General features: G+C 41.7%; 2 protein-coding genes across 2 annotated transcripts; one reads left to right on the top strand and one right to left on the bottom strand.

Annotated features, from left to right (window-relative positions):
• Positions 1-1436: 1436 nt before the first annotated feature.
• Positions 1437-4602, bottom strand: cfap126 (cilia and flagella associated protein 126; the record flags this gene model as incomplete). Its single annotated transcript, XM_083975751.1, has 5 exons — positions 1437-1676; positions 2562-2762; positions 2855-2929; positions 4397-4459; positions 4576-4602. 5 exons carry the CDS (start codon positions 4600-4602, stop codon positions 1437-1439), a joined length of 606 nt encoding a protein of 201 aa, XP_083831877.1.
• Positions 4603-5521: 919 nt separating this feature from the next.
• Positions 5522-13188, top strand: ccnq (cyclin Q). The gene is made up of 5 exons (XM_083974879.1): positions 5522-5874; positions 6673-6856; positions 7720-7852; positions 8231-8449; positions 11849-13188. The coding sequence occupies exons 1-5, from the start codon at positions 5754-5756 to the stop codon at positions 11936-11938; spliced, it is 747 nt and encodes a 248-aa protein (XP_083831005.1). The 5' UTR covers positions 5522-5753; the 3' UTR covers positions 11939-13188.
• The last annotated feature ends 2416 nt before the right edge of the window (positions 13189-15604 follow it).

Genomic DNA, 15604 nt, shown 5'->3' with positions numbered 1-15604 from the left:
AGGCGAGGATTGAACCCACACCTCCCGGGTAAGAGTCACGCGCTTGCCAGTCACCCAAAGGGACATCCTCTTGGCCAAGTAGCCAGGGCACATGATCAATTGGAGGCATAGTGACAGGAACCTCAACTGTCACACTTGCACAAAACAAAAGACAAACAAACAGAGAACTAGGCTTAGAACGGGCTTCCATAGGCAACAGTGTGTATAGGCTACTGGTAAAAGATCTACTGAATGGACACTGTGAGGGTCATGTTATCTAACATTTAATCCATGCACCATTGTGGCTAAAGTATTTAAAAGGGGGTTGGGGAAACAACCATTTTTAGGTGTTATGAACACATTTATTTGTTGCAGCTCAGATAAGGTCCAGTGAAAGCAGCTTTTGGAGAGGAACTGTTCCAAATGTTCCCATCAGCCTGCATGCGGAGGAGGAGGTAAGTTTTAATCTTAACTCAGGAACATGCAAGACGAACCTTTTGCCACAAATTAGCAGAGCATATTTTTTCATGTTCTGTATCTGTACTGCACCGAAACTTGAGGCCCTCAGCCCAAGACTGGCCGTTAAATATTCACATCTCTCTGGTTTCTTATACTGTTGTCTGACAGCCACAACATTTTCTGTGTATCTTTAGGCCAAGAAACCCGGTGAACATGGGGCCAGAGGAAAACAAACATGTGGTCCTTGTATGGGCCACAGTCATTTTAAAATCTGGTAGCTAATGTTAGTTCAAGTCTACCATACCAAACCTGTGCCATTTATCTCTTTGTGATATCTGATAATTATGGACTGGTTTCTCTGCGTCACTCTGAGACAGGATATTCCTATTTTAGCTATAGTGCACAAGTGGAAGAAGGCAGTTCTAGTGACATGCTTTATGTGGGAGTTGAAGGATAACTCCTGGTCAAAAATGACTCCAAGGTTCTTCCAGATTGTAAGCGGAATTAGATATTATATTGTAGTTGAAAATGCCAGTAATTTTTCAAAATAAAAGCAAAATGCTTTGTTTTATGTTTATGTTGAGAATTAAATAATGTAATACAAACATAAAGGGAAAAAGGTCTATCAGTAGAAATGGTGGTATTTAATTGTTGTAGCTTTTTTTCATTATATCAAAATTAACTCTCTTTTTGGCATCTGTGTGGTTGAGTGTCAGTGTGTGTTGGAGATCAAAGTAGATCCATTACCTGTTTTAATATCGATTCAATCATAATTTATTCACTATTTTAAGTAGCCTAGTATTAAAGACATTTTTTCTTCTCTAATGACCTTATATTGACTTTTCATGATGTACAACATTGAAATAATTGCAGCCATGTTAAAATCAGTGGAAACTGCATTTATTGTTGTCATTATTTTCATCCAACAGACTGGTCTTTCTGTGTGTTTCTGAGTCTCTGCCTCAAGGACGACGGTGTTGCTTTTTCTGACACACTGCTCACTGGTCTCCTGTTGCCGGTGGTTTCTCTTCAGCCACGGAGCACTGGCCTGATGGACGATCTGCCCCGGTAGCCTGAGTAGCTTGATTGTCCTCTGCGGGCGGAGCGACTCCAGCTCCCTGCAGGTCCTGGTTTTGGCCGGCAGTTCTCTCAGCTCCAGTGTTGGGACGGCTCTGCGATGCTGGTCGGGCCTCAGCTGCAGATGGGGAGGCACAATCCTGAAGTATGTCTGCACTGGTCTGAAAGACAAGAGAACAGAGATCATGGCAAAATATGATGATGGGATCACATTAAGTTATTTCAATCAAATCACATCTTTTAAAAGAAAATGACAAATACATTTCTGAGACGGAGTTAGTAACACTTTGAACTTTGCTAATTTATCCTCCCTAACCTTAGATCATTTGTTTGGGTGGTCTTTCTCATCCATGGAGGGAAACTCCACATTATGGCAGACAGAGTTTCAACTCAGCTGACCCCACCTGAGAGGCCCACCACCTGAAGGCATCGCATATTTCTTGTGTGTTGTGTGAAAGTCAAGCCTGTAAACCCTTATTGTTCAGGAAAGCATTATCTTGTTTTGTGTGTATGAATCCTTTAACCCCCCCCCCCCACACCCCTTTGCCCACAGCCTCTCTGTTGAATAACGCTTGTTTTGATTTATTCTTCTCTCTCCCTAAAATTACATTTCATAAAATGCATTACTTTTTATATGAGTTTTGGGGGTAAGAAATTGCAGTTTGTCTTGTCTCAGCACATATGCATACAGTATATTATGTAGCTGTATTGTTGGGAAACATGCTGTAGCTATTTGTCCTGTAGCTAGTAACTTTACTCTGTCTTTGAGTAAGGATGATGAGTCCTTTCTCTGTGGGGTGTTTCACCTCAGAGGACACATCTGTCAGGTTTTACCTTGAAACAGTAAAAGCTTGACAAGAAAATCTGGGTCATCCTGAATATTATAGTTACTGTAATGTCTGACATGCTGTAAACAGCCACTGTAGGAAAACGGTATGATATTCTGAAAACATCTCACAAACTAGTAAAGCAAGGAACAAGAAACTAGTGCATATGAATCATGTGTGCATTTGTGTGTGTCTCTGTAAACAGACTAGGGGACAAACCTGCTCGCCAACATCCTGCAGCCTTTCGGAGTTTTTGCTGCAGCTGCGTGACTGAGATTTTTCAGTGCATTGTGGGTCAACACCCCAGGACTTCAGCCTTTTTAGACCCTCCGCTGAGCGGCCTGTAGGGTTGACGCGGTGGACCGGGATACGAGCCGGTAGATCCCAGGTCCCCTTAAAGTCTGGCCATGCACTGCCACTCTGTAGTATCACAGACACACACACAAGAGGGAGTGGATTTGTAAAGTTACATTTTTAATTAAAAGAAAAGCTGAAGGATGATATGCTCTAACCTGAGCTACTCCTGGCAGCAGATGTCCTCTATCGTTGGCAATGAAGGTGGTGTGACCCCTCTGTGCAGTGGGTCTCTGCATACACATGTACAGCCGCATGGAGCAAAGCACACAAACACAAATAATAACAAATAATGATAATAATTGAGATAAATTAAATGACCGGACTACCCTTGGTCACATGATCCACCTAGACGTGTGGTATTCGTGCACATTGTTAGTATGACCTGATGAAGTGAACATTCTGTGCGTGTGTGTGACTACTGCAACACACCTGTACTATAGCTGCCAGAGTGAGTTTGAGGCCTCTAGCACGGCAGATGTAAAATTCCCACCACACAATTATAATTTACCACAGAATGACTCCTTTGAGTCCAAAGGAAAAAACAGTCATTTCAGTTTTCATTTCTCATAAAGATGTTTGATGACGCTATTAAAATGAAAATAAAAAATGTTGGACACAATGCTCAGTTGTAAGATTAGGCTATTATGAATAATTTTACCTGATATTTCATTTATGAAATATATGTTCAAGTCACAATTAAAATGTAATTTTCCAACAATTTAAGAATAAAAACAGCACTTTGAATAAAACATTTTGCCTTAATTGACCTGCCACAGCTACACTGTGTTCAAAAGGCAGCATGAGAACTAGCAGCCCTACTTTATTGCATCTAGACCTACATTTCTTCAAGTTCTGAGTGCTTTAAATGGAAATGAAAATACAGGGGCACGTGCAGGGGGGGTGGCAGCCTGGAGCACTTGCCCCTTTGCCCCTTCATGCCCAAAGTGCCCTTTGAATTGTAGTTAGTTGGTGGTGTCATTGTTCATGTAGCCTAGACATTGAGCTGTGTGTAAGTCATGTATCACTTCGGTGTGAACTGTGTCAATTTCACATCAGGGGGATGTGGTTTACCTGCCGGATAGAAGCAAATCTGTGAGAACCGTTGTCTACGGAAACACCTGCCTTTTCTTATGGGAGTTGTACAGTAAGTTCTCGATATTTTTAACCAGAGGACAGGCTGTGTCTCAACCATAAATGAAACAAAGAAAAGACTTATGTCATCATGACAGCTGAAAATCTCAGGACATGTCTGCTCTGATTACTGAGCAGTGTAAAGCTCAAGCATGTATTCATATCTGAAAGTACAGCTATCAAGATGGGGCAGAAGTGGCGGAAGAAGAAAGTGTGGCCTGAAAGAGGCTCATGCGAAGCAGAGGAAGCAACCCTTTGAAAGGCTGGTCCAGGCCAAAATATTTTAAAACATTATTTTGACTTTGCTCACAAGACCAGTTTCACACACTCCAGCCATTCTTGCCATTACAATTATAGGAACATCAGTCAGTAGGCCTACTAAATGTACCTCAATGAGTTTATAGTAGGTGTGTGAATGATCAACAATATTATTGAAAATAGAGGGGCCCCAAATCAAATTTTGCTTAGGGCCCCATGGAGGCTTGGGCCGGCTCTGGGCTTCCATAATGTTTTGAAGCTACTAAGCAATGTGGACAGGCCTGCAGGTGTCTGACTCTGTAGCCTACCTCTTTGAAGCCCTTCGTCTCACACCAGTTCTGCAGCCTCTGCGACCTGAAGGCGCTGTCATACTGATGGATAGACAGACAGTGTAAACCAGGTTATGCGTGAATGCGTGAGCAAAACATAACAAATAAAATAAAATGAACTTAACGTTTTTCAACCTGGAAGCAAACTTTTATCTCACCTGATTTGCTGAATAGCCGGACGACATCTCTGCATCTGCCTAAAAGCGTCTGGGTCTGTTTTTGTTGACTCGTTGCATAGCAACACGACAAAACTGACTGTCCTAAATGGCAACTGAGTAGCGACCATACAAGGGGGGGGGGGGGGGGGGGGGGGGGGGGGCAACATAGATATATAATGGGGGGCAACCATATGGGGCAACACCTGAAGCTGATGAGTTGCTTTGTTGGCTGTGTCTGCTTAAAATTTGAATGTGTCTTTATCCTTTCTTTCTTTCTTTCTTTCTTTTTTTTTTTATCAATCATGTGTCATGGTGTTGTCCTCCACTTTACTTAAAAAAAAAAAAAAAAATCTAACCGGAACTTTTTTGATTTGATAGTGACTGCGGAGGAAAGCATATCATTTTAAGATCTGTCGTTTAAAATTACTTTTATTTTCTTACACTTTGCCTCTGTTAAAACGACATTTATTTTTTAAACATTTCACCGGAAAACCAACTGTTATTCTTCCGGTACCAAACGTCTTCAGCAGCCGTAGACGTCTGGGTTGCCAGATCCGCATTTTCCCCGCGGAATTGAAATACTTTTGTAGCGCTGCAACTGGTTGATTTTTTTTGTCTGCTACTTCGGCACACGTAAATAACATGAATAATATCTATGAAAAAAAAAATCAGAAAGTAAATAAGTCATTCGTGTAGACCAAAATGCTACCAAACTGACTCAAGATGACAGAATCACATCCCCTATACGTAGCCTACTGCTACGGTGTTAAGGGATACCTGCTTTTAATGCTGACACACTTAATATTCACGATGATATTTTGTAGGTATCACGATACGGTAGGTAATGACTGAAATGACTGCTTACTAGCAGCGTATGTGCCTGACCAGAGGCATATTTTTAAGTTGTGGCATTGGGCTGTGTATGTCACACAGATCTGGCAACCTTGAGGCATGTATGCTCACAGCGGAATGGACTGGTAGCTGGTAGTAGTAGGAAGGTGCAGAAAACACAACAGTTACACCACGTTTGTTTTCTAAAGTAGTTTATACTTAGTCCCCGTTTAACTACCAGGCTGATGGTGTTGTTTGCTCGCTGGTTGCCCTATTGTTGACTATCGAACCAGGGTTTCATTGTGCTATATACGACGTTTGATTCTCCCGTTGATGCTCGATGAGCTATGGAGGGAAATGGACGTGTGTGGCAGGCGGACAGGAGAGACTCCGGCCCGGACACAGAGTCCGAGTCTGGCCGGGACACCAAGACACACTTCCGCGTCTGTCGCTTCATCATGGAAACGGGTAATTCACAGGAGGCTGTGTCAACACGGTTCTTACATTCCTACTGGATGTTAGACTGATTCTCCTCAAAAGAAATGTGCTCAAAATGTCTTAGTTTTAATGTAATCTGGTGGGTAAATACACTTAAAATAGTCTTAAATATTCACATCTCCTCAATTGAAATACATTAACATTACAGTTCACACACCTGCTGAAAAATAACTTAAAGGGATAGTTCAACATTTTTGGCAAATTCGCCTATCACCATAATCCTTATAGTCATAGGAGTAGGTTCATTACCTTTAATTATCGGTGCATGTTGTTTTGAGATCCGCGGGGCAGAGACGTGAGCTGCTCAGCGAAAACAATGGACGTGAATGGTACAGGTCCCCTGTCCCTCATCAAACTCATCAAATAGCTACACAATCCAACAACTCCAAAACCCTCCATTGGACAAGTTGGGTTGTGACCTGCACATTCACCACACTTTTGGAGTTGTTGGATATGAGTTTTGGGACAAAACAACATGCACCGATATTTAAACGTAATGAACCTACCACTATGACTATAGGGAGTATGGAAAGCAAGTTATACCAGCTTTGGTCTTGTTGATTATTTACTAATGTGTACTCTGTTGAGAAGAAAATCTTTTACTTATCATAATTACTGAGTTTGACAGATTTGAGCCATAATGATACTAATCTTGGTCCAGAAGTCTGAAGTGACTGAATAGGATAATGGAGTGAAACCCGCAGTATATGAATATGTTGAGTGTACTCTCAGTTCAAGTGTTGGCACCTGCTCCCTCTGCTGTCTCAGGGGTGAAGCTGGGGATGCGCTCGGTGCCCGTGGCCACAGCCTGTGTGCTGTACCACCGTTTCTTTGAGCGTTGTAGCCTGCACGCGTATGAACCTTACCTGGTGGCCATGAGCTGTGTTTACCTGGCCGGCAAAGTGGAGGAGCAGCACATCAGGACCCGTGACATCATCAACGTCAGCCACAGGTAACATGCAGGATGCTGCCTGAAGCTCATAACTGCTGTGAGAGGTTGTGAGTGAGGGTCCTGTCAACTAATATGTTTGAAAATGAGAAAATATTGGATATGATTCAAAAGAGTGTGATGAATTTGTTAGTTATGCACTGGCAGTATTCAGATCTGGATGTTTGCTTCAGGTCATAATGTAAACTGAACCTACATCCCAGTCTCAGGTCATGTGCACTCTGGAGCACAATAAACGGTGAGGTCATCACCTGAACCACATCTGACTTTATAGGAAGATTATAAAAACCACTGCTGGGATTAAACATTGACATTATCCCACAAAAACTGATTTATAATAAACTTTTCCTGAGTTAAAATATTCTTGCTGTGTTGTTTAGGAATAAATATGAGCATGTTTTATTTGCATTATTATTATTCAAGTTCTGAAAAGACTTGATATTTTCTGTTATTTAGACTAGTTAAGTCATTTTCAGCCAATAAAAGCTCTAAATGACAATATCTTTATTTCAATTTTGGGAGAAATGTTGTCAGTAGTTGATAGAATAAAACAAAACATTTTTAATTAAATTTTACTCAAACACATACCTATAAATAGTAAAAACCAGTTAAACTGATCATATATATGTATAGTTTTATGTACTGTATGTCGTCCACTGTCTAAAACGGTATATTTACCTCACAAATAGTCAGAGTTAAATGCTGTGTTTACTGAAGTGGGTCAGCATCATGAGTGTTTTACTGCAGGATATGTTGTTTGAATGTCTTTCATTTTGTTTATCACAGTTTTTACGTCTTCACCTCAGATGCTCTCCACCTACTCCTCCCTCACCCTCTCCATCTCTCCTTCCGTTCCTCCCTCGCAGGTATTTCAACAGTGGCAGCGCTCCTCTAGAATGTGACAAGGAGTTCTGGGACCTGAGGGACAGCGTGGTGCAGTGTGAGCTCCTCATCCTCCGACAGCTCAACTTCCACGTCTGCTTCGAACACCCTCACAAGGTAAGGTGCGTTTGTGTGCACGTGCGCGCATCCCTGTCCCCGCTGTTTAGTGTTGAGCCTCCTTGTCGGCCTCTGTTACCGTCTGATGTTGTCATGCTTGTCCCGCTGTGTTTGTGTACAGCCGCTGTAAAAATCGATTGAAGTGGTGTTTTCAGATATTAACTGCAAGTGCTGCGTCACCTTCCCCCGGCTGATCTGATCTGATCTTTTTGCTTTTCTAATTTCACCCTTTTATTTGACCCTTGGGATTTACTGATCCAGAAACAGTGAGTCTCCTGTGATTGGCTGATCGCCCATGCACGCATTATTAACCTCCTGTCTAAACTTAAACTAAGACACTGAATCACAGTTTGACTTCCTCTGTCTCTCTCTCCTCAGTATTTACTCCACTACCTGTTGTCTGTGAAGTCGCTGGTGAACCGCCACGCCTGGTCTCGAACCCCCGTCGCTGAGACTTCTTGGGCGTTGCTTAGAGACTGTTACCATGGAGCCATGTGCATCCGCCACAGACCCCAACACGTCGCCATTGCGACGCTGTACCTGGCTTTGAACAGCTACGGCGTAGAGCTTCCTGTTGGGGAGAGAGAGTGGTGGCAGGTGTGTGTTCGTGTTTTTTTATTGTGTGTGTGTGTGTGTGTGTGTGTGTGTGGATGTGAGCTGGGAATTTAATGACTGGACTTTGAAATGCTATATAAAGTTACAGGTTTTGGTAAACGCATTGGCAGATAGACACAGGCTAACAGTAGCATTTATCTTAAATCATGCCTGTGGCTTATAATTAAAGGTGCCATATGTAAGAATGTGGCCAAAAACGGTTACTGCAGTCAAATTCAAAACAAAGCGATCTCGTTTTATCTCCCAGCCGTAGTGGCAGCTCAGTGGAAGCAGACTGAGGCTGAAACGCCACTGACGCCGCCGTGACTGGGAGAGAGGGCTAGGTGGCGCAACATGCCAACACGTAAATTCAAAACATAAACATGATTTGCAGTCTGCAAAAAAAGTTTTCCTGAGTCTCTGTGACATATTAGGAGGATTTTACGGCCAGTTGCTTTACATTTCTTACATATTGTACCTTTAATTTCATTTCATTATTCACCAACATTCACATTTTTAGAACTTGTTAGAGATGAAAGCAGATAATCAGTCATTTACAGAGCAGTGATGACAACACGAATCATTCAGCTCACTTCAGTTTGTTTATTTAGGTCTTTCTTATTGATAGTTATAGAAGCTACATGTAGAAAATAAAATATAAGGTTGAAGCTATGGCTCGTAACACCTTCCCTCTTTGTATGCTCGTGGAAATTTTGGTTCTGCCGGTGGAGAGTCAAAGAACAAGACTGGAGAGGTAGCATGCAACCAAGCTTATTCTCTATAGAGAAGGGAACAGTACTCAGTCAGAACTACACAGCAGATAGCAGTTCAGAGTAGTGCCCCCAGAACAGAGATTGCAGTCACTTCTTATACCCCACTTTATGACTCTGGTTACTTCATTACTACAAGCACTGGCTTCCCCAGGCCATAAAACAATTCAACAGATGTATTACTCAACAAATGTCTACCCCAGTTGTTGTTTTTCCTATAGGATCAGTTATTAAACAAGGTTGTACGTGGGTCATCCGAGTGTCCTTCCTCTGCCCCCTGTTTATTGTAGTCAGTACACAAATGTCTCCACTAATGGAGTTAACAGGATTGCTACAAAGTTTGACTACAACCTCTACAAAGACTACGTTGCTACTTATTACAAGGAGAATACCAATGTCAGCAAATTTTCCACCACATGTTAATCAATAATGTTCTCACCTCCAGTCAGTGTATAGTGAGAGGGAATTGAAGGAAGCAGAAGAAGACACTTATATTTAAAAAAAGATTGTAAATAATAAAATCAAATTTATATTAATTTGATTTTGACTGCAGTGAAAGTGCTACAGTAACTAGTTGGCCATGTCAAAACTGATGATGGAGAGAGAGAAGACGTGATGTGGTTTAGGTTTAAAGAGCTACAGGTTTGGACTTCTAACCCTAACGCCAGCTGCAGGGGTAAGAGTCCTGCCATACACAAGCCTTTCACTGCTATTCATTGACTAATAATCAAAGCCTCCTCTCCTCCTCTGGAATATGCTAAATACTAAATTACTGGCTGGCTTCAGCAAACAAAGTCCCGAGATGAAGTTACAGTATCAAGGCATTAAAGGGATGGTTCACCCAAAATTCAAATTGCACTCATTATCTACTCAATCAATCAATCAATTTGTTTAATTCGGGCATGTCAATTTAAATCATCATCATCACACTTCATCTTAGTTCAAATAATACAATACACATGGCCGAAAGGGAAAGCGGGAGAAGCAAAAGCTTATCTAGTCCCGCCCCCATTACCCACAGAATAAAAATATTTATCATAATCTTTTCTTTTTTTTTTTTTTTTTACATTTTGATACTCACCCTCATGTCGACTAAGGGCTGGGAGAAGTTTCAGAGTTATCCGTGGCTTCTCTGAGTTACAGGGGGTCTCGGCGTAGCAGTGCATGTCCATATAACGGTTGCAAATGGATACCAACTGTCTTCGTAACAAAAAGACACACCAAAAAACATCCAAATACCTCCATGCTGCTCGTATGTAATGTCCGTCTTGTATTGAAGCCCCGAAATGCGATTTGCGCCAACGTCAGTGCGATTACTGACGCTGGCGCAAATCTTGCGAGATTTGGACGGACCAGGAAGAAGAGCTTCGAGAAGCTTCCGCTACAAACAAGCTTGAAATATAGACTAAATAAAAAAAATTCGGAACAATTTCGCATTTTGGGGCTTCAATACAAGACGGACATTACATACGAGCAGCATGGAGGTATTTGGATGTTTTTTGGTGTGTCTTTTTGTTACGAAGAAAAGTGGTATCCATTTGGACATGCAGTGCTGCGCTGAGACCCCCTGTAACTCAGAGAAGCCACGGATAACTCTGAAACTTCTCCCAGCCCTTAGTCGACATGAGGGTGAGTATAATGAGTGCAATTTGAATTTTGGGTGAACTATCCCTTTAACTTCAATAATGTGGCGTTATTATAAGATGATGCATCAAGGAAGCACATAACATAAAAATGAGATTTTCTTTATTTTCCAAATGATAATTATAATATTTGAATATGAAAAATATTCGGATCCAAATCATTATCTGTGCCTTTCCAAATACATTTAAGATTCAGGCACATCATCAGTGACCTCTGTAAGAAGCCGCAGAGGTTTCCGTTTGTAAAGCAGCTGCTGTACAGCTGTAGTGGAGGGTGATTTGCCTCAGAATACAAACACCAGGAACACGCTTCATATTTTTCGATGATACTGGACAAGAAATAGTGCCAAGTTAGAGAAGCTAGTGGATCCAGCTTGCTCGTGTTGTTCGTATCTTGTTTTTGCTTCCCCCTAGTGGCCAAAAAAATAAATAAAAATAAAAAATCAAAGCAGGTTTTTAAATTTCCCAAAGGCCTTTTCCTTTATGCCCTTCTTCTGATAGAGTGCAACATTTAAATTTAGAGGAAGGTAAAGCATCTGCGTAATGCAAATAGAGTCATAAGGGAACTGTCACAGTCTGATGCACACAGACAGACAGCAGTTGTTGCCCTGCACAGATGTTCCCTTGCTTTTAGGGTCATGCCAGCAGCAGCAAACCGAGTGACGCCGTCCAGCTCCAGCCCGGCTTCAAAGCAGACGTGTCTCTCATGTAGGCGTTAGGTATTAATTGAAGGGTGGTGGCAATTATAGTTTTCCATTGTCAAGCAGTTTCACAAATGAGGTCTCTTTTGTTTGAGCTGTGATTTTATAAGTCACTCCATCCGCATGCAAATGGAAACAGGTCTGGATTTGTTCTGGTTTTCTGCTTCAGTTCTAAGGGCAATAAAATCTAGGTCATTTGAAATGGTGTGTGGACCTTTGATGTCCACTGTTTATTGAGGCCAGGTGTGTAGCTCAAATCTGTCTCTGTGTGTGTTTGTGTGTGTGCAGGTGCTGTGTGAGGATGTGACCAAAGCAGACATCAACGCTGTGATCTCGGACCTTCTTCAGCTCTACGACATGGAGGCCAAGTGTATCTAAGGGACTCAGCCGCAGACCTGCACAGAGGAGACACACGGGAGCCGTTCTGTCTGGGTGTGTTTGCTTGACTCTGTGTCATCGCGGCATGAATGTGCGTGCTGCGTTCGCTGCATGTAAGGGTTCAGGTGCGTTTGTCTGTTTGTGTGTGTGAGAGAGAGAGAGAAAGAGAGAGAAGTACACACTGTATTGCCCCAGTTAGTCTGTGAGCTGTGACAAAAACACACCTGCATTACTGACTACTGCCACCGGGGGGAGACGTTTCTTGCTTTGAGGTCTCTGCTCCTTCAGCCCTGCAGAATACTGATGTGCTGTGTGTGGACTCCATCATCATCACCATCATCATTAACACCCGGCTTCACAAAAACACCTCCGACACACACACAAAATAAAAAATGCCTTTATTTGAATATAAGCTCAATTTATTAAATAATTCACCAATATTTCCTACAAATGACTGAAAAAGCCGAGGAATATAATGACATCAATTTGATATCTGTCATTAAATGATATTTTCCTAAGGCATTTGTTAATTCAGAGAAAACTAGCCAATAATAAACCTGTAGTTGAGGTGAGGTTTTGAATGCCTAATCAGCAACCAGATAACTTCACACCGCATAAATCTACATATTAACAAGGACAGTTACTGTAGATTTGCTCTGCTAATAATACATGTCCTCAATTTATTAAGATACACATTGTAACTCATGTTGACATTGCATATTATTGCATAAAAAAAGCTTTATGCATTAATTGGCTCAATGGCTTCTTCATCACACACAGTTTGTAATTTTAAAATAACAGGGGACATTTGCTGTATGAGTGAGACAAATGCTTTAGATATTTGCTTTACATACGTATGTGTGGATTGTGTATTCAATTCAAGAAACTTCCCTTGTCCCTATGGGGCAATTTAAAAGGCAAATAGAGTAGATGTCAGAACACACACAAACGGTGTGAGACAATATGTGCACATTAAGAAAGACCAAATTCAAACAACAGTAAAGGTGCAAATAAAGTAAATAAATAACAAAGACACATTTAAATGCCACATAGTACACACTCGGATAAAAATGTCACTGCCCATCCTGTTCCAAGAATATGTTTGGTGATGTTAGTTCATATGTTTTTCTATATATTACTGTCTGTGAATCCCATGAAGTGATCAAGACCAACAGTGTATTGGCAGTATTGCAAGTCTGTTTGTGTATCAAAGGCAGTTGTATCATGTTCCTCTGAGCCACAGAGCATTGTTTTTTAAATCTATTAAAAATACATCAATGAGACACACTGTTGCTCTGGGCGACTCGTTCCTTCATCACCATGAACACACGCTGTAATTTGTTTTGACTCAATGCTACATCGTTCTGCCGCCCCGCATATTCACTACAGCACCAAATTGTGGATGAATGCGCTGCTGGAAATAGTCCCCTTAACAAAATGTACCATTTCCTCCTGTTTGACTGTAGATAAAATAACTTTCTAATCTTATTTGCTGCGATACATCTTTGCAGAGTTGATTGGTTGTTGATTAGTGGCCAGGTGGAATCTGGACCCACTCATCCTCAGTGGCTCTTAAGTTGTTGGATATTGGATATTGGCAGGAAGTTGATGTGCAGCCTGGCCAAACACGCAAGATCTGTGGAATAGTTTTGTGTGATAAAACAGCACATCATTAAAGTCTTAAAATCTTAAAGTGGCCTTGAACTGTTTCCAGATCAAAAAATACGTGATATACAGAGATGATATGCCATGTCTGTCAGCTGGGTGTATGATGGCAAAGGAGAAGTGCTCAATACACAGATGTAAACACATTTGTGGAGGAAAATCTCCAAGAAATAAAGTCTGTATACGCAGAAAAAAATTAATTCCTTGATTTCAACAAGATCCGACTGATGTGGAATTTTTGGTGCAGGTACTGATATTGACAGTAAAAAAATAGTTATTAATTAGCCGATATTCCTCGTGTTTACATAAACACACTTTTTTTTTGCAATGATACCTCAGATGTGGTTTAAACACTTGGAGGTACTACGTTTTACTGTTTTCTTCATAATAGCATCAGTGCAGCACTGCAACGCATATACCAATACTGACAAATCTGAGAAATACTCAAATCAGATGGCCCTAAATTGAACTAATGAAAAGTGGCAGTGAAAATAAAAATGCCTTTATATTTGTGTTTTTTAAAATTGAGATGTATTTAAAATAATAAAAAACTAAAACATCGTCACCTTTATATTTTCAGACTGAGCTTTGCTCGTGGATAAACTCACAATTAATCCATCTGTGAACACACCAGTGGGAAGCAGTGTGGCAGCCCAGAGCTGAAAGCCCAGGTAGCCCGGAGGTAGCCCCGGCTCGCTGCGTGGTGCGTTTGGCCTGAGTGGAGAGTTTGGGTGATGTGAGGACACATCGCCCTGATTTTTTATTTTTTTTCCTCCAAACAGCGAGAATGTTTTAGGGGAATGTAAAGAAACAATGTTGTGACAGTGGAAGCTGAATGAGTCATGAAAAGTCAGCCATCACTGCTGTTTATCATCACAACATGTTTGACTTGTCACGTCTGTGAACACTCTCTTTACTGTACAAAGCCTCTCAGACCTGGTATTTTTAGAAGGAGAGTGTTTTGGCGTTTTTATTTTATTTATTTATTTATTTTTTTGCATTTATCTTGTAAAATCAGGTCTGCCTATCTCAAATATGTGTGTGTTTCTGTGTGTGTGTGTCCAGGATAAAGGAGTCACAGTCACATGATCAACACTGACACATCTGAGTCTCTCTTTCTGTCTTTTCCTCTTTCCTCCTGCTTTCGTTCTGCCTCTCTTCACAGGACATGAGACATTGCGTGCATCCTAATAGCATCACATGTTATACAATATTCTTCCTGACACATTCTCTCCCTTCTCATCTGTCACTCTCCTCCAACTCCCAATGTTGTTTCCCCCCCCCCCCTCCCTCCCTTTTGTAGCTGCTGGGGAAGAATCTGGTTTGTCTCTTCATTTGCTCCATCCCTGTCACCATCTCTCCACCTTTTTTTTTTCTGCCCTCCGTCCTCTCTGTCCCCCTTTCTCACCCTCTCCCTAATTCCTCATCCTCCTTCCACTTCATTCCTCCTGCTGTTCCTCCTCTGTGTCTCCCTCTCTCTCCTCCTTCCTCTGTCTCCCTAATGTTATATTAATAATGGAGAGGCTGCGTGTTCAGCCAGACTCCATGAATTAACCATCAGACGGGAAGGAGTACTGAGGGAAGGAGTTGGAGGAGTGAGGAAGAAAAAAAGGGAGCATGACATGGATGGATGAGGGGTGGAGGGGATACAGGAGCGGGGAATGTAGGGGTGAGGAAGAGAAAAAAGGAGGTAAAGAGGGAAAATTGCAAGTGAGAGAGGAGCTTATCTTTATATCACACTTCAGTGCTCTCCAGCCTGTTGTGATCGCCTCTCCTCTGTACTCTGGGCTTCTGATCTGCTTACACATCACTTCAGCCTTCACTGTGGGCTTGAGGGGAAGTCAGAAGGTCACACACACACACACACACACGACCAGCTGTGCGTGTACGTTTCAGTGTACATGTGTGTTTGCATCGAAATGACAGTTTGGGATGTTAATATTGTGTTAGGCCCTGCAGTCTGAGAGCTGAGTGCCCTTGAACTGATAAAAGCTCTGTAGC

The sequence above is a fragment of the Trachurus trachurus genome, assembly GCF_905171665.1.
Source record: "Trachurus trachurus genome assembly, chromosome: 7".
NCBI lineage: Eukaryota > Metazoa > Chordata > Actinopteri > Carangiformes > Carangidae > Trachurus > Trachurus trachurus.
Note: the sequence above shows the minus strand (reverse complement) of the source record. Positions and strands in the feature narration are given on the sequence as shown.

Coding starts and splice junctions, on each gene's coding strand:
- ccnq (XM_083974879.1), top strand. CDS start 5,754: ATGGAGGGAAATGGACGTGTGTGGCAGGCGGACAGGAGAGACTCCGGC. Junction 5,875..6,672: donor TCGCTTCATCATGGAAACGG/GTAATTCACAGG, acceptor CTGCTGTCTCAG/GGGTGAAGCTGGGGATGCGC. Junction 8,450..11,848: donor GGGAGAGAGAGTGGTGGCAG/GTGTGTGTTCGT, acceptor GTGTGTGTGCAG/GTGCTGTGTGAGGATGTGAC.